The 13,548-nt window shown below is 49.7% G+C and overlaps 1 protein-coding gene across 2 annotated transcripts; it reads left to right on the forward strand.

The window, feature by feature from the left end:
* Positions 1-513: 513 nt before the first annotated feature.
* On the forward strand, positions 514-11,731 carry LOC118674868 (carbohydrate sulfotransferase 6). Of its 2 annotated transcripts, none has more exons than XM_036347001.1 (3): positions 514-628; positions 770-979; positions 10,174-11,731. In XM_036347001.1, the coding sequence occupies exon 3, from the start codon at positions 10,190-10,192 to the stop codon at positions 11,375-11,377; it is 1,188 nt and encodes a 395-aa protein (XP_036202894.1). In that variant the 5' UTR covers positions 514-628; positions 770-979; positions 10,174-10,189; the 3' UTR covers positions 11,378-11,731. The 2 variants fall into 2 exon arrangements, with proteins under 2 accessions (XP_036202894.1, XP_036202895.1); XM_036347002.1 differs by having other exon boundaries at positions 10,189-11,731.
* The last annotated feature ends 1,817 nt before the right edge of the window (positions 11,732-13,548 follow it).

Here is a 13,548-nt window from a genome sequence, read left to right on the forward strand (position 1 = left end):
TTGGCTAGAGCAGGGAGGGGAGGAGAGGGGCAGCCACCCAGCTTCGGGCCTAGTTCCTGCGGGCCACCTGGTGTCCCAGCCCCTCACAGCTCCACTACTTCGTGGGTTCACCTGGCATCAAGGTGCCTTGTACGTACTTGACTTAGGGCTGAGGCTGGGGCCTTGGGAAGCTGGTTTGGATTCCAAGTCACTTCGCTGCGAGAATGCCACCGAGAGCGAGGAGGGGCAAAATTAAGATTAATTTTTTCCTTCACAAGGGCCTTTTGTGCTCCTGGGAACCTCCCTTTTTGGGGCTGTTTTGGTCAATTAGTGAGATGAGAGGTGACTCTGCTAGAGCCCTCCCCCAAACAGTGCGCCTCCTGCAACTCCAGAGCCCACCTGTGCCTCCTCTTATCCGGGGCCCTCCGGCGCCCGCCCCTAGCCAGCTGTCCCACCCCCAAGGCGTGGCCCCCGGCCCGTGTGGGGCTGGTAGTCGGAGCCGGGGGCCAACCGGCTTCTTTCTTCCCTCCCACCCTGGCTCCCGCCGGCCGGCTCGGGACCGCAGCCACGTCTGAAAGCGCCTCATTGTGTGCGCTCCGCTCGCAGCGGGCAGCGCCGAACTGCGCGCAGGCCGCCGGCGGCCGCACAGGTAGCGCCGGGGGCCACGGGGCTGGTGCGGGCGGGGGACCCCGGGTCAGGACGGATCTGGTCCTTGTAGCGCCAGGACCGCCGCCACCCCAACATCTTATGACGCCTCTCTTTTTTACGGGAACTCCTGCCCTGTTTACAGGTTCCTCCGCCGTGGGTCCCCAGGTGCCGCCAATATCTTGGTATCCGTAAAGCCCCATCCATCCCTGGTATCACCGGGTGCCCCTTAGTAACTTTGGGGTCTCAACGGAACAAATCAGCCCGTGCGGACTCCCAGGGAAGAGACAGCAGGCTGTGGAGTGGAACTTGGAAGAGACAAGAAGCCTTTTCGGAGCCTCGGAAGCCTCGCCAGGTCAGCCAAGGACCCCCAGCTTGGGGGTATGTTGGTTCGTCCCCTCGCCGCGCGGCTGCCCCCACCTTAGGCGGGCTTGGGGCTGAGCCAGTGGCACAGTTGGCGGGGGGCATTAATCTTGCAACTTGGGGGGCGGGGCGGGGCTGAAGGGGATGGTTTATCTGAACGCGCAAAGGGCATCGCTGCCCCAGGCACTGGTTTTAAAGTGTCTTCCGGGGCTCCAGCCTCACTCGGCGGCATCACGAGATCACGGCTGGGGATCCCTCGTCTCCTGAAACTTGAGTGTCAAAGGGTGGCTTTCATCTAGATCGCTCTCCAAGGGCTTTTTCCTGGGAGCGCCTGAGGAGCAGCAGCTTGGAGAGTGAATTTGGAACCAGATCCAGCTGGTTTGAGTCCGGCAGACCCTGCTTGGGCAGCAAGGAGACCTCTCTTGGCCTCCGCATAGGTGCCCAGCAAATGTCAACCCTCCTTTTCCTTCCTTCTTGTACCAGAGGCGTGGGCATGGGAAAACTGAGGCCTACAGAACACAAAGGCTTTGGCTGCCCTGAAACCATGAGTTAATTAGAATAGTGTGCTGCCCCCTGGCCGGTGTGGCTCGGTTGGTTGAGCGTAGTCCAGTGCATCAAAAAGTGTTGGGTTGATTCCCAGTCAGGGCACATACCCAGGTTGCAGGTTCAATCCCGATCGGGGTGCGTGCGGGAGGCCACTGATCCATGTTTCTCTCTCTCGCTCTCTCTCTCCCTCTCTCAAAACAGTAAGAATAGTGAAAACAGTAAGAATAGTGTGCTGCTCAGTGAGGGCTGACTATGCTAAGATCAGAGTGTCCCATTCACTCCTCTGTGGTACCTGCTGTGATAACCTGAAGCCCAGGGAGCTTAGGGGTGACTTGCTCAGTCACAGGCCTCAGTGGTTGTAGAGGCAGGATCTGAACCCAGTCTGGCTTCAGAAGCCAGGCTTCTGGCCTTTCCCCACTGTTCTCTGTTTTCTATGTCCATGTCCTGCCCCTGCCTGGCTTGCCAGAGTCACCTGCACCTGGTTAGGCTATCGTCCTTGAGTTTTCCTTGTCAAATCCAAGGTTTCCCTTGTATTCATATAGAATATAGTTGTAACCCAGGGTTTGGGACAATCCTGAACAGGTACTTATAAGTGTACTTGGTACTAGATATTGTCCTAAGTGCTTTATAAATATTAACTCATTTAATTGTCAAATTAAGCCCATGCTTTGGGTTATACAGGGATGGGCAAAAGTAGGTTTACCGTTCGGAGTATGTGAAACAGTTTATTCTTGTATTATTTATTTATTATTTATTTGTATTATGTAAACCTACTTTTGCCAGCCCTGTTTTATTTCCCCCGTTTTATAGATTAGGGGGGAAAAGGCACAGAGAGATTAAGTAACTTGCCCAACATCACACAGTAGATGATCAAGTGGAGTCACACTATTAACCACTGTGCTACTGCCTCCTTCCTCTAATGAGACAGACCACATCCTGCTTCTATTCTCGTAAGGGGAGATAGCAATGCATAAACAAGAGAATTCTGGGTAGTGATAATAGCATTAACAATGGTTTCTCAATATCACCTAATACAGTACTCAGTTCATATTCAAATTTCTCTGCTTTAAAGATATCTTCTTGCGGTTGCTTGGTTTGGATCAGAATTCAAACAAGGTTCACAACTTGTTATGTGTTTTGAGTTGTTTTCTTCTAAAACAGTCTCTTTTTATGTCATTGACTTGTAAGAATGATTCACTTTTTAAAAATCAATCCATTAAAATAAAAGCTTACAAAAATAAACCGGAGAACATTACAGATGATCTCTGTAATAAAAGGGCTCAGTCTGCCCTAGCCGGTTTGGCTCAGTGGATAGAGCGTCGGCCTGCGGACTGAAGGGTCCAGGTTCGATTCCGGTCAAGGGCATGTACCTTGGTTGCGGGCACATCCCCAGTAGGGGGTGTGCAGAAGGCAGCTGATCAGTGTTTCTCTCCCATCGATGATTCTAACTCTCTATTCCTCTTCCTTCCTCTCTGTAAAAAATCAATAAAATATATTTAAAAAATAAAAATAAAAAAATAGAAGGGCTCAGTCAACACCTGAGGGAACACAGGGGAATGTGTTAAATGTACACCCTCTACCTCCATAACGTGCGTGTGTTATTAATGAGAAGAGGTGGTAATGAGAAGGTGGAAGGCCCAGACTGTAGGGCCCTCCAGCTGCCAGGTTCTATGCAAAGTGTACTTTGAGGATCCCCAACGCTCAGAGCTAGGGAAAGGGGTTTATGGGTTATCTGCTCTAAAGTTCCCCCAGGGTGACTCTGAGCTAGGGGACTTGGGGCTCTTTTCCCAGACTAATTTGATTTCATTTCCCACTAGATTCTTGCAGGCAAATCTGTCTCCTCCAGCAACATCTGGGTTGTGTGACTCCAGCCTCCTAGAGCCACACAGTTGCTCATAGGGCAGGCAGAGAGATGCCAGATGTGCTAGGGCTTGGGGTCAGCCACCTGTTGTGCTACAGCCCAGCCCAACTCACTGGGCATGTGAGCCTCCACACTATCACTGCATAGGAGGTAATTCATCCCACTCCCCAGCCTTCTGGTCATCTGGATACCACATCAGCTGGGAGGTAGATAAGCAGGCATCTCTCTCCCTGCAGTGGAGGCTGGAGCAGGCAAACTGTACCCATGCTTCCTTAACCAACTAAAAAGAACTGATTTTATGATTCCCAAAGTAATAAAAGTTTATTGTAGACTATCTGGGAAAATGCAGCAAAACACTAATAAGAAAAATCAATACTTATAATCTGGCCATAGAAAATAATCACTAATATTTCGCACGCATCCTTCCAGATTTCCTCTTATAAATACACATACTTGTGTAATTATTAGAACAGCGTTATTGAGATATAATACACATACATTAAAGTTTACACTTTCATCCTTTTAAAGTGTACAATTCACTGGCTTGTGGTATATTTAGTGTTGTGCGTTAATCACCTCAAGGTTCATCCATGTTGTGGCATGTATCGGTACTTCATTCCTTTTTTTCTCATTCCTTTTTTATTGCAAATAATATTCAGTTGTATGGATACATCACATCTTGTTTATCCGTTCATCAATTGATGACTATTTGAAATGTTTCCATTCTGGGCCATTGGAATAATGCTACTATGACAGTTCATGAACAAGTTTTTGTGTGGACGTGGTTTCAGTTCTCTTGGGTATATATTTTGGAGTGGGGTTGCTACATGGTAAAGAGTGTTTAAACTTTAGAGGAACTGCCTGTTTTCCACAGCAACTGCACCATCTCCCATTCCTGTCAGCAGTGTAGGAGGGTTCCAATTTCTCCTCATTCTCACTAACACTTGATATTATCTACCTTTTTCATTATAGCCATCCTAGTGGGTGAAAGTGGGCTCTCATATTTTTTTCATTAATCCTCACCCGAGAATATATATATTTCCCATTGAATGATTTTTTGAGAGTGCAAGGGAGGGGGAGAGACAGAAAGACACATCGATGTGAGAGAGAGACCACAACGATTGGTTGCCTCCTGCATGCACCCCAAACAGAGCGGGGGATTGAGCCTACAACCAATGTGCCCTTGACCAGAATCGAACCCGAGACCCTTCAGCCCACAGGCTGATGATCTAACCACTGAGCACTGGCTAGGCTCTCATTGTAGTTTTGATTTGCATTTCTCTAGTGACTAAAAATGTCAAGCATCTTTTCATGTGCTTATAGGTTAGCTGTACATCTTCTTTGGAGAAATTTCTACTTAAATCTTTTGCCCATTTAAATATCAGGTTGTCTTTTATGTGGAGTTGTAACAGCATTTTATATACTTGTATTTTGAATATAAGTCTTTTGTTGTGTTTATGATTTGCAAACATTTTCTCCCATCTGTGGGTGTCCTTTTATTTTATTGATGGTGCCCTTGGCTATTCGTGTGTGTGTGTGTGTGTGTGTGTTTTTTTAAACACAATTGGTATCATACACAATTAACACACTTGGTATGTGTATCTGTGTGTATTTTGTTACTTGTGTTTTTCCACTTGATACTATATAGTTAAAAACTCTGACCTTAGAGGGTTCAAATTCTGACTCAGCTGCTATGTGTGTGTGGGTCCTCTAGGCAAGTTCCTTAATCTTTCTAAGTCTCAGTTTCTCCGTTTGTAAAATAGGATGAGCATCAGGTCTACTTCATAGGGTTGTTGTGAAGATTAAACCTGAAGATGGTAGAAAAGGCTTGGCATACAAGAAGCCCTCAGTGGACGGTATTTACTGATGGTCCTGTACCCACTCTGCCATGAGCACTCACCTTCCCCCTCCTGTCTCTCTCTTCCTCCCTCTCTGCTTGATTTTTCTCTCTTCTCTCTCCCTCCTTTTGTCTTCTTTCCTTCCCTCCTTTTTAGCTTTCTCCCTAATGAGTGGCCAGGCTCCATTAGAGCTGTTTTGCCCCCGGTGGGGTGGCCCTTGATACCTAGAGTCCACTGATCCCACATCCAGAACCCATTTTCTCTGGCCTTTGGGATTCCTGAACAGGGATGGCCTCCGGCTGATGCTGAACTGAGAGAAATCTGAGTCAGGGATTTGTACCTACAATTACATTTCACTCCCTTAGATTCTGTGCCAGGGCTGGGAAAGGCTGGTGACAGGAGGTGCTGCTGAGTTAAGGGCAGGCAAAGCTGGGCTGCAAGTCAGCGCTGCCTAGACAGCTAGATTCCTGGGCTCCAGCTCTTTCCTTCCTCTTTCAGGGGGAACTAATATGCTCGCTCTCTTGTATAAACTTCCAGGGATACCTTATGTTTATTTAAGCTAAATGGATTATTTTTTATTTTATTTATTTTTATTTATTTTTTTATATATTTTATTGATTTTTCACAGAGAGGAAGGAAGAGGGATAGAGAGTTAGAAACATCGATGAGAGAGAAACATCGATCAGCTGCCTCCTGCACACCTCCTACTTGGGTAGTGCCCGCAACCAAGGTACATGCCCTTGACTGGAATCGAACCTGGGACCTTTCAGTCTGCAGGCTGACGCTCTATCCACTGAGCCAAACCGGTTAGGGCGGATTGTTATTATTTTTAAATCCTCACCCATAGGATATGTTTTCATTGATTTTCTTAGGGAGAGAGAGAGAAACATCAGTGTGAAAGAGAAACATCGATTGGTTGCCCTCCTATATGCCCCCTAACTGGTAATTGAACCTGCAACCTAAGTATGTGTTCTGATCAGGAATCGAACCCACTACCTTTTGGTGCACAGGACGACACTCCAACCAGCTGCGCCACCCAGCCAGGGCAAGCTATGTGGATTATTTTGACAAAAATAATTTTTCAAAGACTTTCTGATGAAACAGTTTCAGTAACTTGAGAAAGTGGAAGGTGGTTCTGGGTGTCAGAGTAGAAGAGGAAACTTTCTATTCTTTCTATGGCCTCTTGTGCTTGACTGAAATGCATGATTATTTTCATCATCATTATCAACATCATCAAAGACTTGGTGGAACTGAAAGGCAGGGGAGGCCCATAGGGGACAGAGGATGTCTCTTCCTTTTGATTGAGTGGCTCTTGTGCTTGGGTGTGGGGCTGTGTCTGCCAGAGGATGGGACCCCTTTCCTAGTTTTTCACAAATAAAACATGAGCCCACGATGCCCTCATCTGAATATTATTTTGTGCCACTTCTGTGTGATATCTTTTCCAAAAATTGAACATATTATAAATATGTGCCTCCCAAATGACTTTAAACAGGAAAGAATTCATAGGGGAGGGCAGGGGACTTCCAGGATGGGGAACTAGTACACAAAGGCTTAGGAAGCGACCCACCCCAGGCCCTCCACGGGGGGTCGGGCACTTGGATTTAAACCTCTGTTCTGTCCTTACTGGCTGAGTACTCATTGTCTGAACCCACTGCCTCAATTAAAACAAACAGGGATAATTTCTACCTCCTAGGGGCTCGGGGAGGATAAAATTCAATCATGAAGATAAAAGTACACGTCACCGTGCCTGCCTGACATGTTCTTCCTAACTTCGAACCCTGGGTCAGTTGGTAGGTGTGCTGCACATAAGGCTCTTTATGGGGACCTGGACTTCGCTGGACAGCCTACGTGGCATAGGATGTTTCCACCCCCCTTCCTAGCTCTTGAGTTCCAATAGCAGGATCAGATAGCAGTTCCTGTATTGTGTGAGTCACTTAAGAAGACCTCTGGCTTCCCTGGAGTGCAGGTAACAAGCACCTTGGCCTGTGGTCAAGATCCTTCTCTGCAGGGGGGGGCTGGGCTGTCCAGGCAGCTGTGCTTGAGCCAACGCATCAGACTCCTGCACTCCGCAGGGACTGGACAGGCCAGCCGACTGGGATCAGAAAGTGTGAGGAGCGCCTGGCCAGCATGGCTCAGCGGTTGAGCGACAGCCTATGAACCAGAAGGTCACAGTTTGATTCCCGACCAGGCAGCTGATCAAGGATTCTCTCTCATCATTGATGTTTCTATCTCTCTCTCCCTCTCCCTTCTTCTCTGAAATTATACATATATATATAAATTTTTTTATTTTTTTAAGAAAGTGCCAGGAGCTTAGCAATGGAAGTCCAGGGTTGGAGTCCCAGTTTCCTGCTGTCTCTTTAAGCCTTGGGGTCCTTTACCTAATAAACTGAGATCATAATGGCCGCCTCAGGGGCTGCTGAGTTAAATAATAGAGTGGATATAAAGCATCTCACACTTGATGTGACTTCTGTCAGCACACCAGTTGTGAGTTCCCTTCCTCTCCTGCCCCCTGCTCTCAGGGGGAGCACACCCTCAAGGAGAGGAGACAACAAGTGCAGAGCAGATGGGTGGTTACTCTCCATGTCTTCTAGGTTTTCCAGGAGTGGGCATGGGATCCAGGAGGCAGTTCTGGAGTTAGCAGATGGCAGCTATTGAGCATCCTCCTTCCACTCCTACAGCCTACCAATAAGGGGAAGCCACAGAGATGGGATCTGCTCATGATCTAGATCAGTGGTTCTCAACCTTCCGGCCCTTTAAATACAGTTCCTCATGTTGTGGCCCAACCATAAAATTATTTTCATTGCTACTTCATAACTGTAATGTTGCTACTGTTATGAATCATAATGTAAATATCTGATATGCAGGATGGCCTTAGGCGACCCCTGTGAAAGGTCATTCGACTGCCAAAGGGGTCGTGACCCACAGGTTGAGAACCGCTGGTCTAGACCCTGGCTTCTCTCAGTGGGGACATGGGCAGGGAGGGTGTTATTAGGGAGCAAATACTGTGAAACTAAGGGGGAAACTTCCAGGCCCCTATCTTCCAAAGCACCTCATCCTTGATCATTGCAGGAGCAACAGGTGCAGAGGAGAAGACTTGGGAACCTTGGGGTGTGGAAGGCTCAGTGTTCCTTTCTGCAGCACAAGCACGACATTTAAAGATTCACCAAAGGGTTCAGGGTGGTTGGGGTGAGAGGTGGGCCTGGGAAGTGTTGGGATTCCAAGCAGAGGTGACCTCAGGTGTCTCATCTGGGTGATCTCTCATGGTTCTTCCTCTCCAGACCCAGCTCAACGCAGCAAGAATAATCTGGGGAATAAATATGCCACCTCACCAAGCCCTTTCCTCTTATGGGTTTGTCCCAGCATTCCTTACAGCAACTGTAAGAGGTTAAATGTTATCCCCAATTTACAAAGGAGGAAATTGAGCTTCGGAGAATTCAAGTCATTTGTCCCAGGTCTCATAGCTCCTAAGTGGCAGGGGAGGAACTCCAAGCCAGTCCTCTCTCCTGCACTTAGCAGGAGACACAGTCAGTTCACTCATTTGGAAAAATGTATCCAGCACCCGGTCTGAGCCCCGCTGCAGCCAGGGCAGGGCTAGCTCCCCCAGTGGGGCTGCTGCTTCCTCAGGACCTGAGGCTCCTCCAGGCATCCCCCATGATAGAGGTGGGCAGTTACCCCGCAGTCCCGAGCCGTGGTGGGTAACCTCAGCAGGGAAATGGCAAGCAGCCACAAGGGGCCTGACTCCACTCTCACCTCCCAGCTTCTCCAGCTCCATCCTATCTCTCCCTGAACTTCTTCTGCAAACTCACAGGTTCCAGAAGGACACCCTCCCTCTGGAGTCAAGCATCCTGCAGCACTTTACTCCCCGTGGGTGATGGCAACAATTGGTGTTCTTTGTCTTTGTTTGTTTACTTTTAATAACAAAAGTTGTATCTGCATGTAAAAATTTTTCAGACAATGCAGAAGCTCAATGTGTAGAAAATACTAGCTATCCATTATGGAGCTTTAGTACATTCCCCCTGCCCCCATGCTCATACCAATACTCCAGGATCAGTATTGTCCCCTTTTTACAGATGGGTAAACTGAGTCATGGAGAGATTAAGTGTTTGGTCCAAGATCACAGGCTTGGAAGTAGCTGAACCAGGATTCAACCTGAGGGAGCCAAATCACCCATCAAGCTGTTCAGCTAAACAACCGAAACGCGTCTCCCTAAAAGGAATTCTTAACCAAAAGGCGGGAGTTTTTGTTTTTAAAAATATTTCCTTCAACCCTGCCGGTGTTGCTTCGTGGTTGAGCCTTGCTTGACCTATGAACCAGGAGGTCAGAATTAGATTCCCAGTTAGGGCTCCATTCCCCAGTAGGGGGCGTGCAGGAGGCAGCCAATCAATGATTCTCTCGTTGGTGTTTCTATTTCTCTCTCCTCCCTTCCTCTCTGAAATCAATAAAAATATACATTAAAATATTTCCTTCACCAGATAGGGAGTGAGGGAGGAAGAGAAGAGAATAAAAGTGAAGAGAAGAGAAGAGGATTTCCCATAATATTCTGCCACTGGCCTTTTGCTCTGCATAGACTAGATCATGGCTTAGGTCGAAATGTCACCTTCCGGCCGAAACCGGTTTGGCTCAGTGGATAGAGCGTCAGCCTGCGGACTGAAAGGTCCCAGGTTCGATTCCGGTCAAGGGCATGTACCTGGGTTGCGGGCACATCCCCAGTGTGGGATGTGCAGGAGGCAGCTGATCGATGTTTCTCTCTCATCGATGTTTCTGGCTCTCTATCTCTCTCCCTTCCTCTCTGTAAAAAATCAATAAAATATATTTAAAAAAAAAAAAAAAAAAAAGAAATGTCACCTTCCTCGGGCTGCTCCCCCCTGTAATCACTGAGCAGAAGTTGGGTTGTGGACAAGGGCGCTGTGGGTCCCTAACTGCTAACCTTCCCTCCCGCAGGCCCCTTGCACGCAGCATGTGGCTGCCACGCATCTCCAGCACTACGGTGACCGCGCTCCTGCTGGCGCAGACCGGCCTCCTGCTCTTCCTGGTCTCCCGGCCCAGGCTGACATCCCCAGCAGATGGCGAGGAACGGGTGCATGTGCTGGTGCTGTCTTCATGGCGCTCCGGCTCATCTTTCGTGGGCCAGCTCTTCAGCCAGCACCCCGATGTCTTCTACCTGATGGAGCCCGCGTGGCACGTGTGGTCCGCCCTGTCGCAGGGCAGCGCGCCGGCGCTGCACATGGCCGTGCGTGACCTGGTGCGGTCCGTCTTCTTGTGTGACATGGATGTGTTCGATGCCTACCTGCCGTGGCGTCGCAACCTCTCAGACCTCTTCCAGTGGGCCGTGAGCCGCGCACTGTGCTCGCCGCCGGCCTGCAGCGCCTTTCCGCGCGGAGCCATCAGCAGCGAGGCCGTGTGCAAGCCGCTGTGCGCACGGAGGCCCTTCGGCCTCGCCCAGGAAGCCTGCCGCTCCTACAGCCACGTGGTGCTCAAGGAGGTGCGCTTCTTCAACCTGCAGGTGCTCTACCCGCTGCTCACCGACCCAGCTCTCAACCTGCACATCGTGCACCTGGTGCGTGACCCACGGGCGGTGCTGCGCTCACGCGAGCAGACAGCCAAGGCCCTGGCGCGCGACAATGGCATCGTGCTGGGCACAAACGGCACGTGGGTGGAGGCCGACCCAGGCCTGCGCGTGGTGCGGGAGGTGTGCCGCAGCCACGTGCGCATCGCTGAGGCCGCCACCCGCAAGCCACCGCCCTTCTTGCGTGGCCGCTACCGCCTGGTGCGCTTCGAGGACCTGGCGCGAGCACCGCTGCCCGAGATCCGAGCACTGTACGCCTTCGCGGGCCTTAGCCTCACGCCGCAGCTGGAGGCCTGGGTCCACAACATCACGCATGGGTCCGGGCCTGGCGCGCGCCGCGAAGCCTTCAAGACCACGTCCAGGGACGCACTCAACGTCTCCCAGGCCTGGCGCCACGCGCTGTCCTTCACCAAGATCCGCCGGGTGCAGGAGCTGTGTGCTGGCGCGCTGCAGCTGCTGGGATACCGACCCGTGTTTTCCGAGGAAGAGCAGCGTGACCTGGCCCTGGACCTGGTGCTGCCGCGCGGCCCGGGCAGCTTCAGCTGGGCATCGTCCACCAATGCGCACCCTGGGCCTTAGTGGAAGGCCCGGTTGTGGCGGTCGCCAGGGCCAGGAGAAAACTGGTGGGGAGAGGGCTGGGGTACACAGGGCGCAGGCCGCTACTGGAGGGGACGGGAGTTTGGGGATCCTCCCTTGTATTAGGAAAGGACTGCGTCCCCAGTCTCCCTGTTTATTGCCACTTCTTGACTTTCCTTGGAGTCCTTTTTTGCTGCTGGGTTTCCATCAGGCACATTCTTCATAGAAAACAAAGCTTGTGCCCAGCCAGTGTGGCTCAGTGGATTGAGTGTTGTCCCATGCACCAGGAGGTCACAGTTGGATTCCTGGTCAGGGCACATGCCCGGGTTGCCCACTCGATCCCCAGTGGGAGGCATGCAGGAGGCAGCTGGTGATGTTTCTATCTCTCCCTCTCCCTTCTCTCTCTAAAATAAACAATAAAAATATTTTTTAAAAGGAAAACAAAGCTTGTGTCCCTACTTCCTCTGGGCACTGGGAATAGTTCAGACAACTTGGCTCCTGCTGAGGGTCTTTCTTTTTCCTTATCTCTCTCCTCCCTTGGGAGAGAAGGTTGGGAAGATCTGGGAGGCAAGCCAGGTAGAGCGTGTGGTGGAACAAGAGGTTGGCAGCAGAATCAGTGCGGTGAATGTAACTAGATCAGGCTTGCTATGAGCTTGGGATAGGGGGTAGGGAGGGAAGGCTTTGTCTTCCCTTGGTCCTTTCAGGCTGGGCCCTACAGGAGAGCAGAGTAAGATTCCTAACTGCAAACCACAACACCTTGCTCTGGAGCAAAGCCTTGTGAAAAGGATGCTGGGTGTGTAGAGGGCTTAGAACTGAGCTCAGAAAATGACTAAAGGGGAGAGGGGGAGCTCACAAACCCTCTAGGAAGGTCAAGGCAGCAGATTTGCGACAACTCAAATAGAATACAGCAAATTACACTGGAACAGAGAGTTGGTCTGGAAACTGAAGGTTGCCACCAGAACTACGATGCCTATTACCTCTGGAAATGAGGGAGCAACCCTCACTGTTGCTGTCAGGCACAAGAAGGGGTTCTAGAGGTTGCTAGCCTCTGAGTCTCAGCTGGGGTGTGGTCTTAGATTGGTGAGACCTCAGTTGTGGACCCACATCTATCCTGCAAGTAGGCAAGACAAGGGGGATGTGCCATTTTCTGCTTCTTTCCGTGCAGGAAGCAGTGGTATATTGTCCTTGAAACTGAGGCCTCGGGACTCCTCATTGTAGGATTCCATCAAGCTATAGGGCTTCAGGCTCCATAAAACCCAGACTTGCCCCTGCTCACAATATTATGGAGAAGGTATTTAAAAACCCGGATTTATTAACCTGGCTGGTGTGGCTCAGTTGGTTAGGTATCATCCCATGCACCTAAAGGTTGCTGGTTCGATTCCAGATCAGGGTACATGCCTAGGTTGTGGGCCCCATCCCTGGTAGGGGATGTGGAGGAGGCAAACTGATCCATCTCTCTCTGTCCCTCCCTTCCTCCCTCTCCCTCTCTCCTTCCACTCTCTCTAAAAATCAGTAGAAAAAATATCCTTAGGTGAGATTAACAACAAAAATTGAGCGCTTTTTTTTTTTTTTTTAAGTCTGAGCTTCTTAGCTAGTTTGTCTATAGCTTGAAATCAGTTACATTATTCTTCCTGAGGACACTCTTCTTTCGGTTCCAAGGTTCCAATCTGGTTAGGTGGCTGCTAGGACTACTGCACTGGAGTCAGTTTAACCCTCCTGGTTAAATCTACCATTTCTTGTATTGCACATATTTCTTTTTCTTGGTTATCACTCTAACTTCACTGGAGTATATACTCAGCTCCCTTAGAAAGGGCACATGAAACATACATTTTCTGAGTCCTGAAAGTCTAAATGTCTTTTTTTTTTTTTTTTTTTTTAAACTTCTCAATCCACACTTTGGGGATAGAACTTTAAGTTCAAGATAACATTTCTGCCCTGAACAGTGTGGCTTAGTTGGTTGGGCATCGTCCTGTGCATGGAAAGGTTGCCGATTGGATTCCCAGTCAGGGCACATGCAGCAGCCGATCCATGTCTGGCTCTCACTCCCCTTCCCCCTTTCTCTCTCTCTAAAATCAATTTAATATTATTTTAAAAAAAGATAACGTTTTCTCGCCGAAACCGGTTTGGCTCAGTGGATAGAGCGTCGGCCTGTGGACTGAGGGGTCCCGGGTTCG

This window comes from Myotis myotis, unplaced genomic scaffold, assembly GCF_014108235.1.
Source record: "Myotis myotis isolate mMyoMyo1 unplaced genomic scaffold, mMyoMyo1.p scaffold_m19_p_19, whole genome shotgun sequence".
Lineage (NCBI taxonomy): Eukaryota > Metazoa > Chordata > Mammalia > Chiroptera > Vespertilionidae > Myotis > Myotis myotis.

Coding starts and splice junctions, on each gene's coding strand:
- LOC118674868 (XM_036347001.1), top strand. CDS start 10,190: ATGTGGCTGCCACGCATCTCCAGCACTACGGTGACCGCGCTCCTGCTG.